This window comes from Phocoena sinus, chromosome 10 (genome assembly GCF_008692025.1).
Source record: "Phocoena sinus isolate mPhoSin1 chromosome 10, mPhoSin1.pri, whole genome shotgun sequence".
Classification (NCBI taxonomy): Eukaryota; Metazoa; Chordata; class Mammalia; order Artiodactyla; family Phocoenidae; genus Phocoena; species Phocoena sinus.
The window spans coordinates 5,772,139-5,789,197 of NC_045772.1; the positions used below are offsets into that span (position 1 = coordinate 5,772,139).

General features: G+C 46.4%; 1 protein-coding gene across 1 annotated transcript in view; it reads left to right on the top strand.

Annotated features, from left to right (window-relative positions):
• Positions 1-17,059, top strand: part of EFCAB6 (EF-hand calcium binding domain 6) — a 219,918-nt gene that overhangs the window by 167,926 nt on the left and 34,933 nt on the right. The window contains 3 exon segments of the mRNA XM_032645421.1: positions 1,565-1,720; positions 9,909-10,104; positions 13,204-13,395. Of these exon segments, the coding sequence (XP_032501312.1) occupies positions 1,565-1,720; positions 9,909-10,104; positions 13,204-13,395 (544 nt within the window).

Genomic DNA, 17,059 nt, shown 5'->3' on the forward strand with positions numbered 1-17,059 from the left:
CTGCAGCTCATTTGTATCAGCTTCTCGAAGACTCACAGCAGCCAGCTCGGACCCGGAGGCCAGCAGGGGAGGGAGACGGTGACCCACGTAGCTTCAGGGTCCAAGCCTCCCTCTCCCCCCAAGTATTCCCTCAGCTTCCCCTCTTCTGATTTCTGACTTCTCTGTTGCTATGGATTATTTTTTCCAGGCACACTCAAGGAACAGTTTGTGGATATGTATCCACAAATACATATCGGAGGTGGTAGACAATTACCAGCAAAGAGTTCGTGTTTGGAGTTTCTGGCATATCCTTTTCCCTGAGTAGGAACCTCACAGCCGAGCTCAAGTCAGACGGACGCAGTGCTCAGTGTGGTAGGAAGAGCTTCCTGGGACCTGGATGAGCGAGTTTATGGAATATAATCCATCCCCTGTAGGTCAGGTGTAAGACTGTTTATTCCTAAAAATGTCCAACTTTTTTATTCCCTTATCAATAATTTTTTTTAAGTCTGGGAAGAATTTCCCTGAAAGACTGAATCAGAAACTTGAACACATTCCTAAGAAAATCAGCCCTCGAGCACGATCAGGAGTTAAAGCCGGACGCTGTCTCTGTCCCAGCAGGAGAGAGCTGGCTGAGCCCCGACACCGCACAGGCCGGCACTGTCTTCTTCCTATAAGACGGGGATGATAATTACCCTCCTCCCTTGTAGGGCTGTTGAGAAAAATAAATGGGAGAAGGTACATAAAGACAGCACAGCTTCTGGTTTCCCAACTGAGACACGCAAATTATGGGCTGTGCTTCTTAAGGACAAAGGACCTGGACCCCCGCCCCCCTCAGAGCTCACTGACCAGACTCTCTGCCCTCCTTGGTTCCCGCTCCTGCATTCCTGCCTCAGGGCCTTGGCGCTGGCTGTCCCTGGGCCCAGAGAGGTCTTCCAGGGGTAAATCCCCACTGGGTCCTTGACCTCCCTGCCATCTCTGCTCAAGTGTCACCTTCCCCAGTGAGGTCCCCCTGCACCCCCTACTGGGAATTGCAGCGCCCCCTACCATGGGCATTCTCAGCCCCGCTTGTGGGTGCTCAGCTAATCCCTGACCCACTGTGCAGGGCACTGTTGTCTCCTGTTTATCGTTGGCCTTGCCCCAGGAAGAATGTAAATTCTTCTAGGGAGGCCTCTCTCATTCACTAGGTGTATCCTGACACCTAGAGCAGTACCTGGCACGTGATAGGTGCTCAACGAGTCTGCATCAAGAGGGTGGAGGTGTATTTCCCGTGTCTGTAATATCACTGTATTTTTTAATGTTTGGCTCCATTTTTAAAGCACCCACTCTAGTAAAAAGACAAGGTTGTAATTTCTCTAACGTAGTTTTGCTAATGATAATAATAATAAAATGGTAATGATAAAAATGATTATTTTTTTCCAGAATACCTTTCAATGTAAATGTTACATCAAGGCTGCAGAGCATCTTCAAAATTCATTGTCAGACGAAGCGTCAAATCATCACATTAGAATGATCATGGAACTCTTGCTTTAAAGAAATTATTTGTTTTCCTGGTTTTAGTGTGAGTCTCAAATGCATTCTCTTTCAGGGATAAGCTTAAGGACCTCAATCGAGATATCAGCAAAGCACGCATCAAACTAGATACATCCAAAAATGGCTGCACATCCTTATGCAAGATGCAGAAGTTGCTGCAGGAGTGCGGCTGTCCTCTGAAGGCAGAGGAGCTGGCCGATCTTCTAACCAGGTTTTCTACGATGAGGCAATACGTTTCTTACAGCACTGAAAATCAGGTTGCCACATTGCTTTCGTGAATTTCTTCCTTCCCCGTCCACTCCAACAGCCTTTCGGCATTGAAATAACCTCTGTGCCACCAAAAACTCAGTCTCTATCTGTGTACAGAAGTAAAACTGTAGTGTGGTACTCATAGAACTTATATAATACTATAAACCAATGGGATCTCCATTAAAGAAAAGAAAGAATGAATCTTCAAATGCTCCTCTGGCTGGGCTGCGTTCTAATGGGTTTCAGTCAACTCAAAGCAAAAAGAAAGCAACTTGACAAATCCATGGCTTTTCCTGGTGTGCCTCAGCAGCATGGTCATCCTTTTTTAACATTATTTTCATTTCACCCACGTTATTCATGCACTTGGGCAGGAGTCAAGTCGCCCTGCAAGGCTTATTAAAAACAGCAGCCCCCTGCCCTGCTATCCTCCCCATCTCCTCCCCAGAGCCTATAACTTCCAGTGCTTTAATTCGTATCTTTTGGTACTTAACTCAGTAGTTCTAAGTGACAAACTTATACAGCTACTTCTTGATCTTTCACTTCTAGGCAGTGACTATCAACTTCCTACCAGGAAGATGCAGATTTAACTCTTTTTCACCCATCGCATAACCACCAACCACCTCACCCCGCAGCCCCCACCACCCCGTGGAGACACGCGCAAACTTACCCCGTTGTCCCCCCATATTGCTGTGTCACAGTTTGGTATAGTTCAATATTCAGGCTTTCTGTTACTGTGACTAGCTGATCTCTTTTCTTTTCCCATAGAACATGCTGTTTGCCCTGGAGTTAATAATAATTCTTTCTGTTTGCTCAGTTTCCATGTAGTTCTTATCACTAATTAAACCCCCAACCCACCCCAGCTTGTGAAATCTCTTTCCAGTATGTTCAGACACCTCAGCTGATCTGTCAGCTTCGTCTTCTTGGACGTCCCTTTTCACGTTCTTCAACTCTCAGAAATTTTCTTGATTTACTTCATTAAAGAGTTCCTCTCCTGTTTGTTTCTTTCTGAGCCTCCTGTTGTTACTGATTAGTGAGCCACCCAGAGTGTCTCCTTATATTTTAAACCTTCCCCGTCCTCCATCTCTTTTTCTTCTTGCTCCACCTTCTGGGAGACCTCCTCAGTTTTAGTTCGCAACCCTTCTTTTGAGATTTTTGTCTCTGCTAATCATACTTATCATATTTTAAATTGCCAGAGCTTGTTTTTATTCTCAGAATTTTCCTTTTCTTTAGCGTCCTGTTCTTGTTTCATGGATATACTAGTTCATGTCTCTGAAGATATTAAGAATAGATTTTTTTAAAGTTTTCTTCACTTGAGAAGTCTCTCCTCAGTGTTGCTTTTTTCTGCTCTCTTCAATGTTAGACATTTTCCTCAAAAATATGCTCCTATTAAGAATGAGATACTAACAGATAGATTAAAAGTTCTGCACAGATGGGGAGAGCTAGTCAACTTCAGTTTGAACCGCTTTGGCAGGGTAATCTGCCAAAGAAGACTCCCAATGTCAGAATATTTAAAACTTTTCTTTGGGGCTGGTCAGATTTCCCAGGGATTAGGGTTGCCAGATAAGACATAGAGTGCCCATTTAAATTTGAATTCCAGATAAACAATATTTTTTTTAGTATAAGTATGTGCCATGCGATATTTGGTACATATTTATACTAAAAATTATTTTTGTTTATCTGAAATTCTAATTTAATTGAGTATCCTTCTAGGCTTCTGTTTGTTTCTTTGTTTTTCTAAACCTGGCGACCCAACCAGAGAAGACTTGTTGGCCTCCAGCTGCCAGCACTCTGGGAGCTGACTGGGAACAGAAGGCTGGAAGTTTCAACAGTCAGCATAAGCTGAATAATGCCCCCAAAGATATTTAAGTCCTAATTCCTGGAACCTGTGAATGTCACCTAATATGGAAAGAGACTTTATGGATGTGATGAAGTTAAGGAACTTGAGAAGGGGAGGTGATCCTGGTTATATGGGTGGGCCCAGTGTGATCACAAGTGTCCTTATAAGAGGGAGTCAGGGAGAGATTTCACCCAGAAGTGACCACAGAAGGAGAAATTGGAGCAATGTGGCCACAAGCCAAGGATCGCCAGCGGCCACCGGAAGCTGGAAGAGGCAAAGAACAGATTATCCCCTAGAGCCTCTCGGGGGAGCACAGCCCAGCTGACACCGTGATTTCTGCCCAGTGAAGCTGATTTCCAACTTCTGGTGGCCAGAGCAGTAGGAGAATAGATGTGTGCTGTTTAAAGCCACCCACTTCGTGGCATCATGTTATAGAGTCACAGGAAACTAATATAGAGTCAGTATAAAAGCTTTCACTTAACTCCCCTCTTTTCATTAAGAACCCTCCCTGTTTTGAACTGTGACAAACACTTACCATCTGCAGAGGACACCCCTCCAGATCCTCCACTGTGTGTGGTGGGCGGGTGGGGGCCAGGCACCCAGCCTGGGGAGTCTGAGGAGGGGCACAGGGTCGAATTGCATCCCCCACAGGCTTTTAGCCAATCTTTGTCTTTTAACCCCACTTTCATTCCTACGTCTGGGTGTACCTGGAGCCCACTTCTGGAGGCTCTGAGGGTTTGCAGGGTGTATCGGATACCCTTCCGTGTTCCTTCTGTTGGTTCCAGGAGGAGATTTCTTGAATCTGACGTGTCTGTTCTCCCTCATCCATCAAATTCCCAGCAGCTGTTGTGTTCTTCCACTTTCTCTCCATCCTTCGTGTTTTCTGCTGGTGTTCTGCAAACTCCAGCCAGCATCGGAAACTGGGCTTGCTGGGCCCCTCCCTCGGGCTCTCTGACTTAGCAGGCCTGGGAATCTGCATTTCCAACGAGGCCCTGGGTGATGCTGATGCTGCTGGACTAGAGCATCCCAAGAACCACTGTCTGACGCCTTTTAAAAACGCCTTCTTCTGTCACTTTAGAAGGAACGGAGCTAGTTATGTGTGTTCAAGCCACTTTAACTGCAAGTCCTATCCTCTTATAATTTTAAACCCAAATAACTCAGAGTTGACTGGTCCTCCTCGGACTGCTTTTGCATGCAGTTTCTGACTTGTGGTGTCCCTTAGCTGTGCTGGCTGGAAGCTCTGTGACTAAGTGCATGGGTCTTGTGTTCCTCTGTTTGTGAGGTGATGATACTAGCACCCCTCCCCTCCCTTTAGAAAATGTTAGCGGTTGCTCTAGGGTTTGCAGTGCACATGAACAGCTAGCCTAAGTCCACTGTCAAATAACACATTAAACACATTGCTACTTCACGGGAGGCGCAGGCGCCTTATGACAAACTAAGTGTCCCTGAATCCTCTCCTGCCCCCTGTAACATTGCTCTTACTCATGTCACTTTTCCATTTGCTGTAGTCACCCAATACATTGTTATTGTTACTTTGAACAATGATCTATTAGATCAACTAAGAATAAGAAGAATAAAAGATATTATTTTACCTTCATTTATTCCTTCTCTTATGCTCTTTCTTCCTTCAGGTAGATCCACGTTTCTGACCTGTCTGATTTTCCTTCTCTCAGAAGAATGTGTTCTAGCATGTTTTGAAGGGCAGGGTGGTTGGTGACGAATTCCCTCAGTGATTGTTTGTCGGAGAAGGTATTTATTTCTCCTTCACTTTTGGAGGATAATTTCACTGGTTATAGAATTCTAGGTTGGTGATTTTTTCCTTTCCACACTCTAAATATTTCAGTCCACTCTCTTCTTGCTTGCATGATTTCTGATGAGAAGCCCCATGTAATTCTTATCTTTTTTCCTCTGTCGATGCTTTCCCCCCTCTCTGGCTTCTTTCAAGATTTTCTCTTTGTCTTTGATTTTCAGCAGTTTGAGTATGATATAAGTGGGTATAGTTTTTGGTATTTTTCTGCGTGGTGTTCTCTGAGCTTCCTGGAAATGTGCCTTGTGTCTATTATTAATTTTGGAAAATTCTTGGCTGTTATTACGTCAAATGTTTTTTTCTGATTCTTTCTTTTTCTCCTTCTGGTATTCCAATTATGAGTATGTTCCACTTTTGAAACTGTCCTACAGTTCTTGGATGTTCTGCTCTGGGGTTTTTTTTTTCCACTCTTTTTTTCTCTTTGCATTTCAATTCAGGAATTTTCTTATTGACATACTTCAAGCTCACTGATTTTTTCCTACCCATGTCCAGTCTACTGATGAGCCCATTAAAACGCATTCTTCATTTCTGTTAATGCTGTTTTTCATTTCCAGGATTTCCTTTGATTCCTAAGAAGGAGTATCCATCCCTGCTTACATTAGCCATTTGTTGTATGTGTTGTCCACTTTTGCTATTGGACTCCTTTACAATTTAATCATAGTTGGTTTTTTTTTTTTTTTTTTTTTTTTTTTTGCGGTATGCGGGCCTCTCACCGCTGTGGCCCCTCCCGTTGCCGGAGCACAGGCTCCAGACGCGCAGGCCCAGCGGCCACGGCCCACGGGCCCACGGGCCCAGCCACTCCGCGGCACGCGGGATCCTCCCGGACCAGGGCACGAACCCACGTCCCCTGCATCGGCAGGCGGGCTCCCAACCACTGCGCCACCAGGGAAGCCCCATAGTTGGTCATTTTAAATTCCCTGTCTGATAATTCCAAACTACATCATGTCTGAGACTGGTTCCCATGCTTGCTTTGCTGTCCCTTCAGACTGTGTTTCTTCTTGCCTTTTAGCATGCCTTGCAGCTTTATTGTTGTTGAAAGCCAGACATGACACACTGGGTAATAGGAACTGAGGTAAGCAAGCGTTTCACGTGAGCTTGTATGTTAATTTGGGCAGGAGGTGGGCTGTGTTTAGTGCTGCTGTAGCTGTCAGTGCCAAGGGCTTGGATTTCCTAGAGTGTCCTTGTTTTTGTCCCTCCTGTTTCCTTAGGCTTCCCTAGGAACTCCTCCTTAAATAGAGTCTGTGTTTGCAGCTCTTTCCTTTGTAGCCCACTGTTGTTATGCTGGAGCTGGCTTGATGTGGTGGTAAGGGATGAGGGAGGGGAAAGATTCTCTTCTCTTATGATGAAATCTCAGTCTTTCAGTGGGCTTGAGTCCCTGGGCTGCAACCTTCAGAGATGTTTCTTAGCTTTTTTTTCTCCCTCAGATGAGACAGGAAGTCTAGAGGGGGCTGAAGTTGGCTCACTGCCTTTCCCGCAGATGGGATAAGGCTCTGGTAAATTCTTTTCCCTTGGAAAATTATTACGCCGAAGCTTCTGGGCATATTTCCCTAGGATTATTATTCCCCTTCCCCGGCCAGAGCCAAGAGGAGACCATCTTCAGATTTCCACTGTGATAACCTAGTGGGGTTCTTGACGGTAAAGCCCATGAAAGTCCCTAAGACTGGGCCCCCAGGGGTTTCTCAGCCTCACACTAGTCCACACACAGCCTCCACCATTGCTCAAGTTACCACTTAAGTGTTCCTGCCAGCTCCAAAGGCCTTTGCTCCAGGAAGAGCAGATCTTGGCTGTAATTCTCTATGTTCACCCATCTCTCCAGATTTTGGGGTGACGTTTTGCCCTGTGACCTCAATTTTCTGATGGGACCAAGAAAAACCATTGGTTTTCAGTTTGTTCAGCTTCTGTCTTATTGTGAAGATGAAAGGGACACTTCCAAGTGTCAGAGCTCCCCCTCTTCCTATCACTTTCCCTCTCCATGTCCCATCTTTTGTCAGCTACAGTTTTTCTTTGGAAGAGCTAGTTAAATTTAACTTCTAAATGTCCTACAGCCACAACCAGGTTCTCTCTGCTTGGTTCATTGCTTGATTATAAAACTCAAAAACCATTAAACGGCATTTCATAATTATGACTATGTACATATTCATAATTCATAATATTCAATGTCCGGGTAATGAATGAAAATTAGCTTTCTTCTCAGTGGCACTATCCCTGGGCCTCTGTGTCCACCTTGTTGTAGGCAAACCTGGGGGTACCCATGCATCTTTTCTAAGCCCTTTGGGGAAAGGCGGTTCTTCACTGTGAGCTGCTTCCAAGGACATAGAGAGTAGGGTGATCTCTTTAACTGTTGCTGTTTTCTGAACACGGGGCTCGGGTGAAGTTCAACATTGTCAACCTTCAGCTTTCCCCGGAATTCTGCACCACTTTCTGTTCTCTCCATTTTTCTCCTGCTGTCCTCCATCCTAGAGCCTCGCTCCCCACTCTCCCATTCCAGGTCTGTCACCCAAGAGTGTCCTGGGCTGTCCCCACTATTCTCCAGGGCTGGATCCCCTGTTTCTTATATCCCACATCTTTTTATTTATTAATTTACATTCTTATTTTGCTGGAGTAATCTCCTAAGAAAGTGGGGGAACAGGAAATAAATTTTCTCAGTTCTTTGTCTGAAACTATTTTTTATTTTCCTTCACACACATTGTTAGCTCGCCTGAACATAGACTCCTAGGGAGAAAATCATTTTCCCGTAAAGCTTTGAAGGACAGTGCTCCATTGTCTGTGTGTGTGTATGTGTATGTGTGAGTGTGTGCAAGTGTATGAGTGTGTATGTGAGTGTGTGTTAAGTGTGTGTGTGAATGTGTGTATAGGGGAAAGAGGACCGTTTCATCCTCAAATGCCTGTATGTTCTTTTCTTCCTTAAACATGGTCTCCTCTCACTAAATCTATTTCCAGCTGAACAAGAATTCAAATGCATTCAGTGAATAAACCATGGAAAAATAGCACCAGATAAATAATTAACTAAATGATTACAAGAGAGTCTTGTTAAAACGTAGTTAGGCTTGATACTTTTGTAAGCAACGACACAAGGGCTGTGGAATTTCTGTAGTCCACCTGTCGGTGGGGTGATCAACTTTTTTACGAATCAAAACCTTAATAAGGATCCATCGCTCAGCCGCTTGTTTCTTCTCAAAGACCTCTTGATGATAAACATCTCTGTTATTTATAATTATATGTAGATTGTTCTTTTCTAGATCCAAAATAGACTTTTCTAAATAATACTGAGATTAGCATATGCATTTGATTTTATTACTAAATTTTAATACCAAGTTGGCAATTTATCCTGCTGATGAAATAGAGCTGATTATCCTTTTCCTCCGTGTCTCCGTCGTGTAAGCCAGCAACGCGGGGCCTGTGGACGGCAGCTCTGCAGCTGTGGGCTGGAGAAGCACAGCCCTTGGCTTGTTCTCTTTAGGAGCAGATACCCGAGTCGCTGGAAACCTTCCTCTCCGGCTTCCCGACGTTCCAAACTGTTCTTTGACACACGCTCCATCCTGCTGAAAGAAAGTTCAGGGGTCAAGGTGCCAGCAATCCTCAGGGAATCTAAGCTACAGAGATGTGAACTTTGAATGCAATTAAGCTTTATTTTGAGTTATCTTACATGGTTCGTAAATATGCTCTATATTCTCACGAAACGTGGATTTGCTCTCGCGATGTATTCTTGTAGAAGGTAAAGGTATTTTCTTCTGTGTCGGGGTGCTCTTTTTCTGCGTGGATGTCCTTGTTGAGACACAGAGACACACACCCAGATGGAATTTCTAACAGAAAATCCTAAACGATGTAGGTTTTGTAAAAATATGTTGTGAGTGCTTTCAGCTTGACAGCATAGTTTCAACCATTCTTGAAAAAGGATTTAGCATCTATTTTACTCAGTTCCTCTTTTCCTTTTCGCTGTCTTTATTGTACTTCCCTTATTTTCAGATTCCCATTTCGCAGTGCAGGCCCTCGTTAGCTAAGGTCCCGATGACCACACCCCTACCCGCCCCCCGACCCCACAGTCCTGCCCCCGGACCAGCTCTGCCATCACCATCACATGCATCTCCCCAGGATCCGACTCTGCACATGTCGCGTCCCTGCCGAAGCACCTTCATCTGCGCCTGCCACGGGGCCAGATTCCTCAACCAGGCCTCCTCCTCCATCCTCTGCTCTTCAAGCCCATGAGCCCACCGTCCAGCCTTCAAGTCTCAGAGCTTCAGGGCAGGACAGTCTGTGGCCCCCCCAGCCGGCAGTGGCCCCGCACTCTCTCCTGTCATAGCCCTTCCCCTGTGCCCTTAGACTGCAGTCTTCGTGTGTGCTCGTCTAATAGCATAGCTGACTGGTGTGCGTGCACCTGCAGGCCAGGGAACCGTGTCTCAACATTATTCATGTTCTCCACACTGTTCTGTGCTCAGCAAATGTTTGTTGAATGAATAAGTGATGATTTTTTAAATTAATATATTGTTTTCTTTCTTTTGGGACAAGTTGGGGAATCAGCTGGCATGGTAATTCCATCAATTACCTCGACTTCTTGAGAGCAGTGGAGAATAGCAAGCCGACAAAACCTCAGCCACAAGAGAAAGAGGAGAGCGTGCCGGTCAATTTTGCGACCCTAAGTCCAGAGGAGGTTCTGGAGAACATCCAGGAGGTCGTTGCCTCCTCCAGTCCGGCTTTGTCAACGGTATGAGAGAAAGCACGTGCTTTTTACTGTGGAAACTGAAGTTCTGGGGTTCACGCCAATTCCTAAAACCAGCTCTCAGTCCTGCCCCTCATCCTGGGCCCCTCCACCTCTCGCCACTCTCCTTGGGGCATCAGAACTCGATGGTTGGTCGAGAACGGATTGTTCACTGGAGCAAACGTGTATCCGCTTTTGCTCTGTACAAAGCTACCGTGAGCATGCCCAGCATGTGTTCTGTGAGACGAAAGTGCTCGGTGTTTAGCAAAGGCTGGGTCTGCAGTGAGGGCAAGGGGTTCTGGGCAGAGGGCAGAGGACAGAGGCCTCAGGGGAGCCCGGGCCAGTGGGGAATGAGTGACACCAGGTGGCCTTGAAGATGTTGGCCGGGGCCAGGCGGTGGCACAAAGCCTCACCATGACTGGGAGCCCAGGGCAGGGGGTGTAAGAACGGGGTCCCCCGAGTACACTGACATTTAGGCTGACGTCTGTGTGACCCCGGGGGGGGGCGTGCCGAGACCCGGTGTACGTAGGCATGGCACTGCGGGGCCCATCCTTGGAAGACAGTGCTCGGGCCGCGCTCCCCACCGGGTGCTGGTCCCCTTTGCGGGTCCCCACATGAGTTTCCCCTGCAGCAGCCATGGGAAGAGAGACGCTGTGTGCAGAGGGCAGGCCTTGCAGCCTAATGAGATGGTGAACGCAGGGCCTCCCGGGTGATGCTGGGCGCGTGCTGTCCAGACAGCACAGTCCCAGCAGGGTTGCCTCTGTGTCTGCCACATGCAGACCCTCAGCCCCACGCCGACACCGAGGCCCACCTCGCTGAAGGCCTGCGTCCTCTCAGCACCGGGAGGCAAGCTGGGCCCTGCAGTCCAAGGTTCAGTGGGAGACAAGGAGAAAGGCAGGGCAGCCCAGCCAGCTCGTGAACGTTCCGGAATGCCGGTGAGCGTGGCCTTCCTCCCGACAGCAGACATTGTTTGCATGCAGGAATTCTCTGTGAGGATTTAGCACATCTGTGTCTTTATTTTAATGACTATCTAAAGATCAAAGAAAAATTAGTATGAACACATTGCGGGCCATCTAGAAAGACCATCTGTACCCCTTTCGACACCAGGTTGTCCTGGCCCAGTGGTCACCGCGTGAGGACCGCAAACTCAGATGGGCACAGGGACCAGAAGTACAAAAGTGATGAAGGGGCCAGGCCGCGGCCACAGCAGGCCAGAGGCACAGCCCTGTCCAGAGCGCAGCTCCTCCCCAGCCCCTCCCGACTGCTGCCGAGCTGAAAAATGGTCCCAGCTCTGCTAGATCTTTGTATTTTTCCTGAGAAGCTATGAAGCCTCCTGACTTCTAAATGTCAGCACGTACTTCAGATTTGTCAAAAGCACCGTGCAGGCCAAATAAATCCATTCGCAGGATGGCTCTGCCCCGTTCCGGTTTAGGGTGGCACCACGTCACATCTATCGGGATGTTTCTCAAACTGAGGTCCATGGAACCCGTGGGAGGAACCACGGTTCTCACTTCTGAGAAATACTCCTTAGGAGACGAGGTTTTAAGCGAGAGAGTGAGATTCTCTGGCCAAGAGACTGGCAGGTGGCCTGGAGGGGGAGAGCGCTTGGGGCAGCGGGGCGAGGAGGGAATGACGATGTCTGAGGATGGCTGTCAGAAAGGGTACCGGACACAGGATGCAGCTCCTTGTGTCACTGGAGACACGTCTCAATGCAGCGTCTTGTTTCTGAAATGACACAACAATACCTTATATTTATGTAGAGTTTTATAGATCCCTAAGCCTTGGCATATTTGATTCTTCCACCCACCTCGTGGCTTGTCAGGCTGGATTGACACACGGGGAAGCCACACAGCCCCAGGGAAGTGCAGGTCCCGTGGCCACAGTGAGCCAGACCCCAGCTCAGCCCTTAGGTCCACTGAGCCTTGCGGCACCGCAGCACCTTCTAACGCCCTCAGAACAGAATGCTCGGTCAGCTCCCTTCATGTTGACCGCCATTCTCCTGAACATATGCCGAGATCCACTGTGCACCGGGTACCTGGACAGGTGCATCTTCAGGTTGCCATAGTAAAACTTGGACCGACACGAGTTCTGTTGTCCCTCTTTTTATACCGATGAAGTTAAGCTCAGAGAGGTTAAGGGTTTATGGTGGGCGACGCAGCCAGGGTTCAGAGTCTACCACCTGGCTGTGCAGCCAGAGGTTTTCCACTGTACCTGGCTGTGTCGTATCTACACAGGCTAAATGAAAGCTTGAAGCCAGACAGTATTAAGGTTAACTTGGTTACCTGTATAACACCTTGTGGACGGATGGGGTGTGCCCAGTTAGTCCTGGTGAGAATTAACCGCAAGGGAATTTGGGCTTGGGTCTGCAAGCACGTTAAATTCTTTCTTAAAAAACTAAGATCTTAACTTACCCCTCGATGTGGATTTTCTAGTGCAATAGAAATGAATGATTTTGTTTCAACAGATGGGAAAAAATGTGCTTTCTTTTTATAGCAAATGTTTGCACTTCGGTTTGACTGCTTTACTGCTGGGCTGGCGCCGGCTGCCCCAGCCTCTCTGCACAGGCGCGGGCAGGAGGGGGGTCTCCCCCACCGTAAAGGACAGAGCCTCGGTGTTCATGCCCTGGGGTGTGGGTGGGATGGGGCAGTCCCTCACTCCTCCTCCTGGCCGCTTCCCACATCAGACTCCTATCGTGAGACCCCTGCCCCACACCTGGACGCAGTGGGGTAGCGCCTGAGCTTCTCACTCACAGGTGATTCATTGGGGAGCTAAAATTTAATGATGCAGAGACCTCGGGCAAGTGCCTTCGTGCCTCAGAGCCTCCTCGGGACTTGCGAGGACCGGGGCTCCTCTTTCACACCTCTTCGTCTTCGTATCCAAAGAGGAGGGACTAAGGCGAGTTTCCTCAACGACACGTCAACTCTCAGACGGGGTGTACATCCTACCTGTCTGTCTTCAGTCCTCGTGCGTTTATTTAGTAATTTAGAATCTGCAGGGGACTCACGTTCACTTGATTTCATTTGCATTCAGAAAAGCAATACTTAAGAAAAATATTTTTGAAATATTCACTTAACTGTAACATCTGCCTTTTTTTTTTAATTGTAGGCATTTTCTGCACTGGATAAAGAGGACACTGGGCTTGTAAAGGCTTCGGATTTTGGACAAGTTCTTAAGGATTTCTGTTACAAACTAACAGATACCCAGTATCATTATCTTTTGAGAAAACTAAGAATTCATCTCACCCCCTATATAAATTGGAAATATTTTCTCCAGAACTTCAACGGTTACCTTGAGGAGGTAAGAATGTATGCAGCACATAAGCATTTCTTTTTGAAAATGGGCTAAAGATAGTGTTTGCAAAATAGATAATTGATTAAAACCACAACAGATAAATTGGCCATCACCTCAGTTAATTAGCTCATTCTAAATGAAAAATTGATATAAATTCTACGTAGTGTTAGAAGGTAAATATGTATCCTTTAATTCATTAGAAAGTTATCCTATTCTATTATTTTGTTTATTTTCAAAGAAGTTTAGGAGAGCCTGCTTTTGTCTGGTTGTTTTAATGAGTTCTAAGAATCTTAGATCCCTGTAGATGACCTAGTGTCGAGAGAAGTGAGGCCACTACACGTCAGGCCCTGAACCAGCAATGGGGGAATTGGGACCCACTTGGGAGACATTTGTTGAGGACCCACTATGTGTCAGGCCCTGGGCCATGTGTCAGCCAAGCCTGAGGTAGGGGTAATCGTGGAGTTAGTAGAGTCCTGGGGGAAGTCTAAGAGGGCTTCCTGGAGGAGGGTGGGTGGCTGACCACAGGGCTCTCGTTCCTTCCCGGGACCACTTCTCTGGCAGCACGAACTGTTCCTTCTTAGGCTGTTTCTCCATTTCTAAATGTAAATGGACCTACATCATTAGCGGCAATTACAATCTGGCTTCAGCCAACTTGGATTTCTTTGGTCGCCATTCTGTGCTGAGTGAGAATGGACACACAGGTGTACCTGCCGCCATGGAAAGGGAGATGAAAACAAATATGAAAAATCCAAAAATAGTGCAACAGCTAAGTCACAACAGGCTTGTGCTGAAGTGTATTTAACTGTCCTCCTGTAGCTGGACACTGGGGTCATTTCCAACTGCACACTTTTGTATATAGTGAACACCCGAGTTCATAAATCCTTGATCTGGGATACATTCTTGGAAATGAGATGGCTAGAGCAAATGGCATGAGCGTTTTTAAGGTCTGAGACTCGTTGTAGTAATAATAACAGCAGCAAACTCAATATAATGCTTCCTGAGGGCAAGGCACCGTTCTTAGTCCTATATAGATATTAACTGGTCTAATTCTTTTGCTATCACTTCGAGGCACATGCTAGTAATATCCCATCTTATAGACGAGGACTGGGGCACACACATCAAGTCATTGCCCACAGTCACCCCGAAGGTGGGCAGTAGAGCTGGTTTGTGGCCCCAGAAGCCTGGCTCCCGACTCCAGGTCTCTGAAGGCTGTGCCATCTCCTCTGGGGTGTGTGAGTGCCATTTAGATGCCATTTCCTAACAAAATATACTATTTTGTTGCCTGTTTCAAAACTTTATATATATGACATTGTATCAAATTCTGTCTTCGGCACTTGTGTTTTTCTTGCTTAATATCATGAATTTAAGATTGGTCCATGTTGTTACATTGGCTTTAGTTCACTCGCTCAAGCTGCCATAAAGTTAGCCAATTAAATGATCAATGAATATATTCTATTGAATGAACAAACTCCATTCAGTCGTCGTCCTCCTGCTAATGGCATACAGGCGGTTTGCGGTTTTCTCCGTTACGAGCAGGGCACGGTCAGCCTTCTGTGACTGTGTCCTTTGCACACTCGGGGTCACCCTGCGTGGAACGGCTGCGGGAGGGGGCGGGGGGCGCAAGTTGAGCTCCACAGACACCGCCACGGTGGCTGCACCTGTCAGTCAGCGCACACTCCCGCCAACCATGTGGGAGGGCTGCTGACGCGCCGCATCCCGGAGCCCTTGGTGTTATCGGGAGTTTCATTTCTGCCAAGGCTTTCAGATGTTATCAGCCATCCAGGCTCCCTCGTCTGAGAACTGCCTGAAAGGATTCCACTCCTTTGTTGGTATGGGCGTTGCAAGTGTCTTCTCCTGGTCTGTGACTTCTCTTTTCTCTTTGTCTGTGGCGACTGTCACTATTTTTATGTGAATTATACTTTTTTTCTGATTTTAAAAGAAATACATATTGTGAAAAATTTGGAAAATACAGGAAAGTGTAAAAAAAAGAAGATAGTCGTTTAACCCTGTGACGATGGTGTGATGACAGGAACAACCCCCATACGGTTTAGTGAGACCTGCTGAGCTCTGGGCCCTCCCCCTGGCATTTGCTCACCTGGTTTGCTGCCCGGATGAGGGAGGGGATACAGGTGGAACACGTGGGTCCCAAAGTCAGGTACCCGCCTCCGCAGCTGGAGTGGACGCCAGGCAGTTCAGCTTCAGAGCTGTCTTCTTCCCAAGGGCCACGCTGCCTCGGAGAGCTTCTTCGTCTATTTTTAATGCATTTACCCCCAAACCATAAAGTTTGCCATCTTAACCCTTTTTAAGTTAATGCAGAGCTCAGTGGCATGAGATCCATTCACGTTGCTGTGTAATCATCACCACCCTCCACCTGCAGAATGCTCTTCGTCTTGCAAAACTGAAACCCTGTCCCCATTAAACACTAACTCCCCAACCCCCCTCCCCCAGCCCCTGGCACGCCAGTTCTACTTTCTCTAGGAATTTGACGACTCCCGGCGCCTCAGACGAGTGAAACCTGCGGTACTTGTCCTTTTGCGTCTGGCTTATTTTACTGAGCGTAATGTCTTCAGGGTTTATCCTCTTGTAGCACGGTCAGAACGTCCTTCCTTTTTAAGTCTCATAATACTCTACTGTATGGATAGACCATGTTTCGTGTATCCATTGATCTATGGATACATCTATATCTATCCTATCCAGTGAACACTTGGGTTGCCTCCACGTTTTAGCTACAGTACTGTGAATAATGCCGCCATGAACGTGAGTGTACAGACGTAATGCGTGTTTTTACATAGTGGAGATAACATTTTAGATATAATCATGTATGTTGCTGTTTCTCCTTTAACATTAAATTCCACCAAGTCACTTAAAGTTCTTCCAAACATGAGTTAAAATGTCTGCATAACATTCCATCAACTCCTTATTTTTAAGCATTTTGGGTTTTTTCCAGCTTTCGCCACTGTAATTTGCTGGGCCATGAACACTTTGTATGCAAGTCTATGTACACATTTTGGACCTTCTTCCTAAAGAAAGAATCCAAGAAATAAAATAACTGGGCTCAAAGGATAGGAATACTTTTATTGATCTTGAAATTTTTTAATTTCAAGCCCCATTTTTAAAAAATTATTTTTTCTATTAGGTTGAATCATATGAAATCACCATTTTTAGAGTCCTAAATGATTGAATATTGACAGTTTCATATGGTTTAAGCTAATATTTGTAGAAGTAATCTGTGTCCATTTTACATGCTTAGGAATATACCAGTCATTTTGAAGGAGAGAATTAAAGTCAGCCCTAGGGACAAACAGTGTTAACACGTTGGTATATTTATCTCTAATCCTCTTTTTTATACAAATATCCTTTGGGGGTGAGGTCAAGGACAGAGAGTATATGCTGCTGAATGAGGGGGTGGTTGGGGATTCTCGCAACTCTTAAAAGACTCTTTAATATTTTTAAATTTATTTTTCTTTGAACTTTAAAATTTTATTTTATTATTTTTTATTAATTTTAATTAATTTATTTATGTTTTGGCTTCACTGGATCTTCGTTGCTGTGCGCGGGCTTTCTCTAGTTGTGGTGAATGGGGGCTACTCTTCGTCGCGGAGCACGGGCTCTAGGCGCGCGGGCTCAGTAGTTGTGAGCTGCTTGCAGGCTCTACTGGCGGCACGCAGGC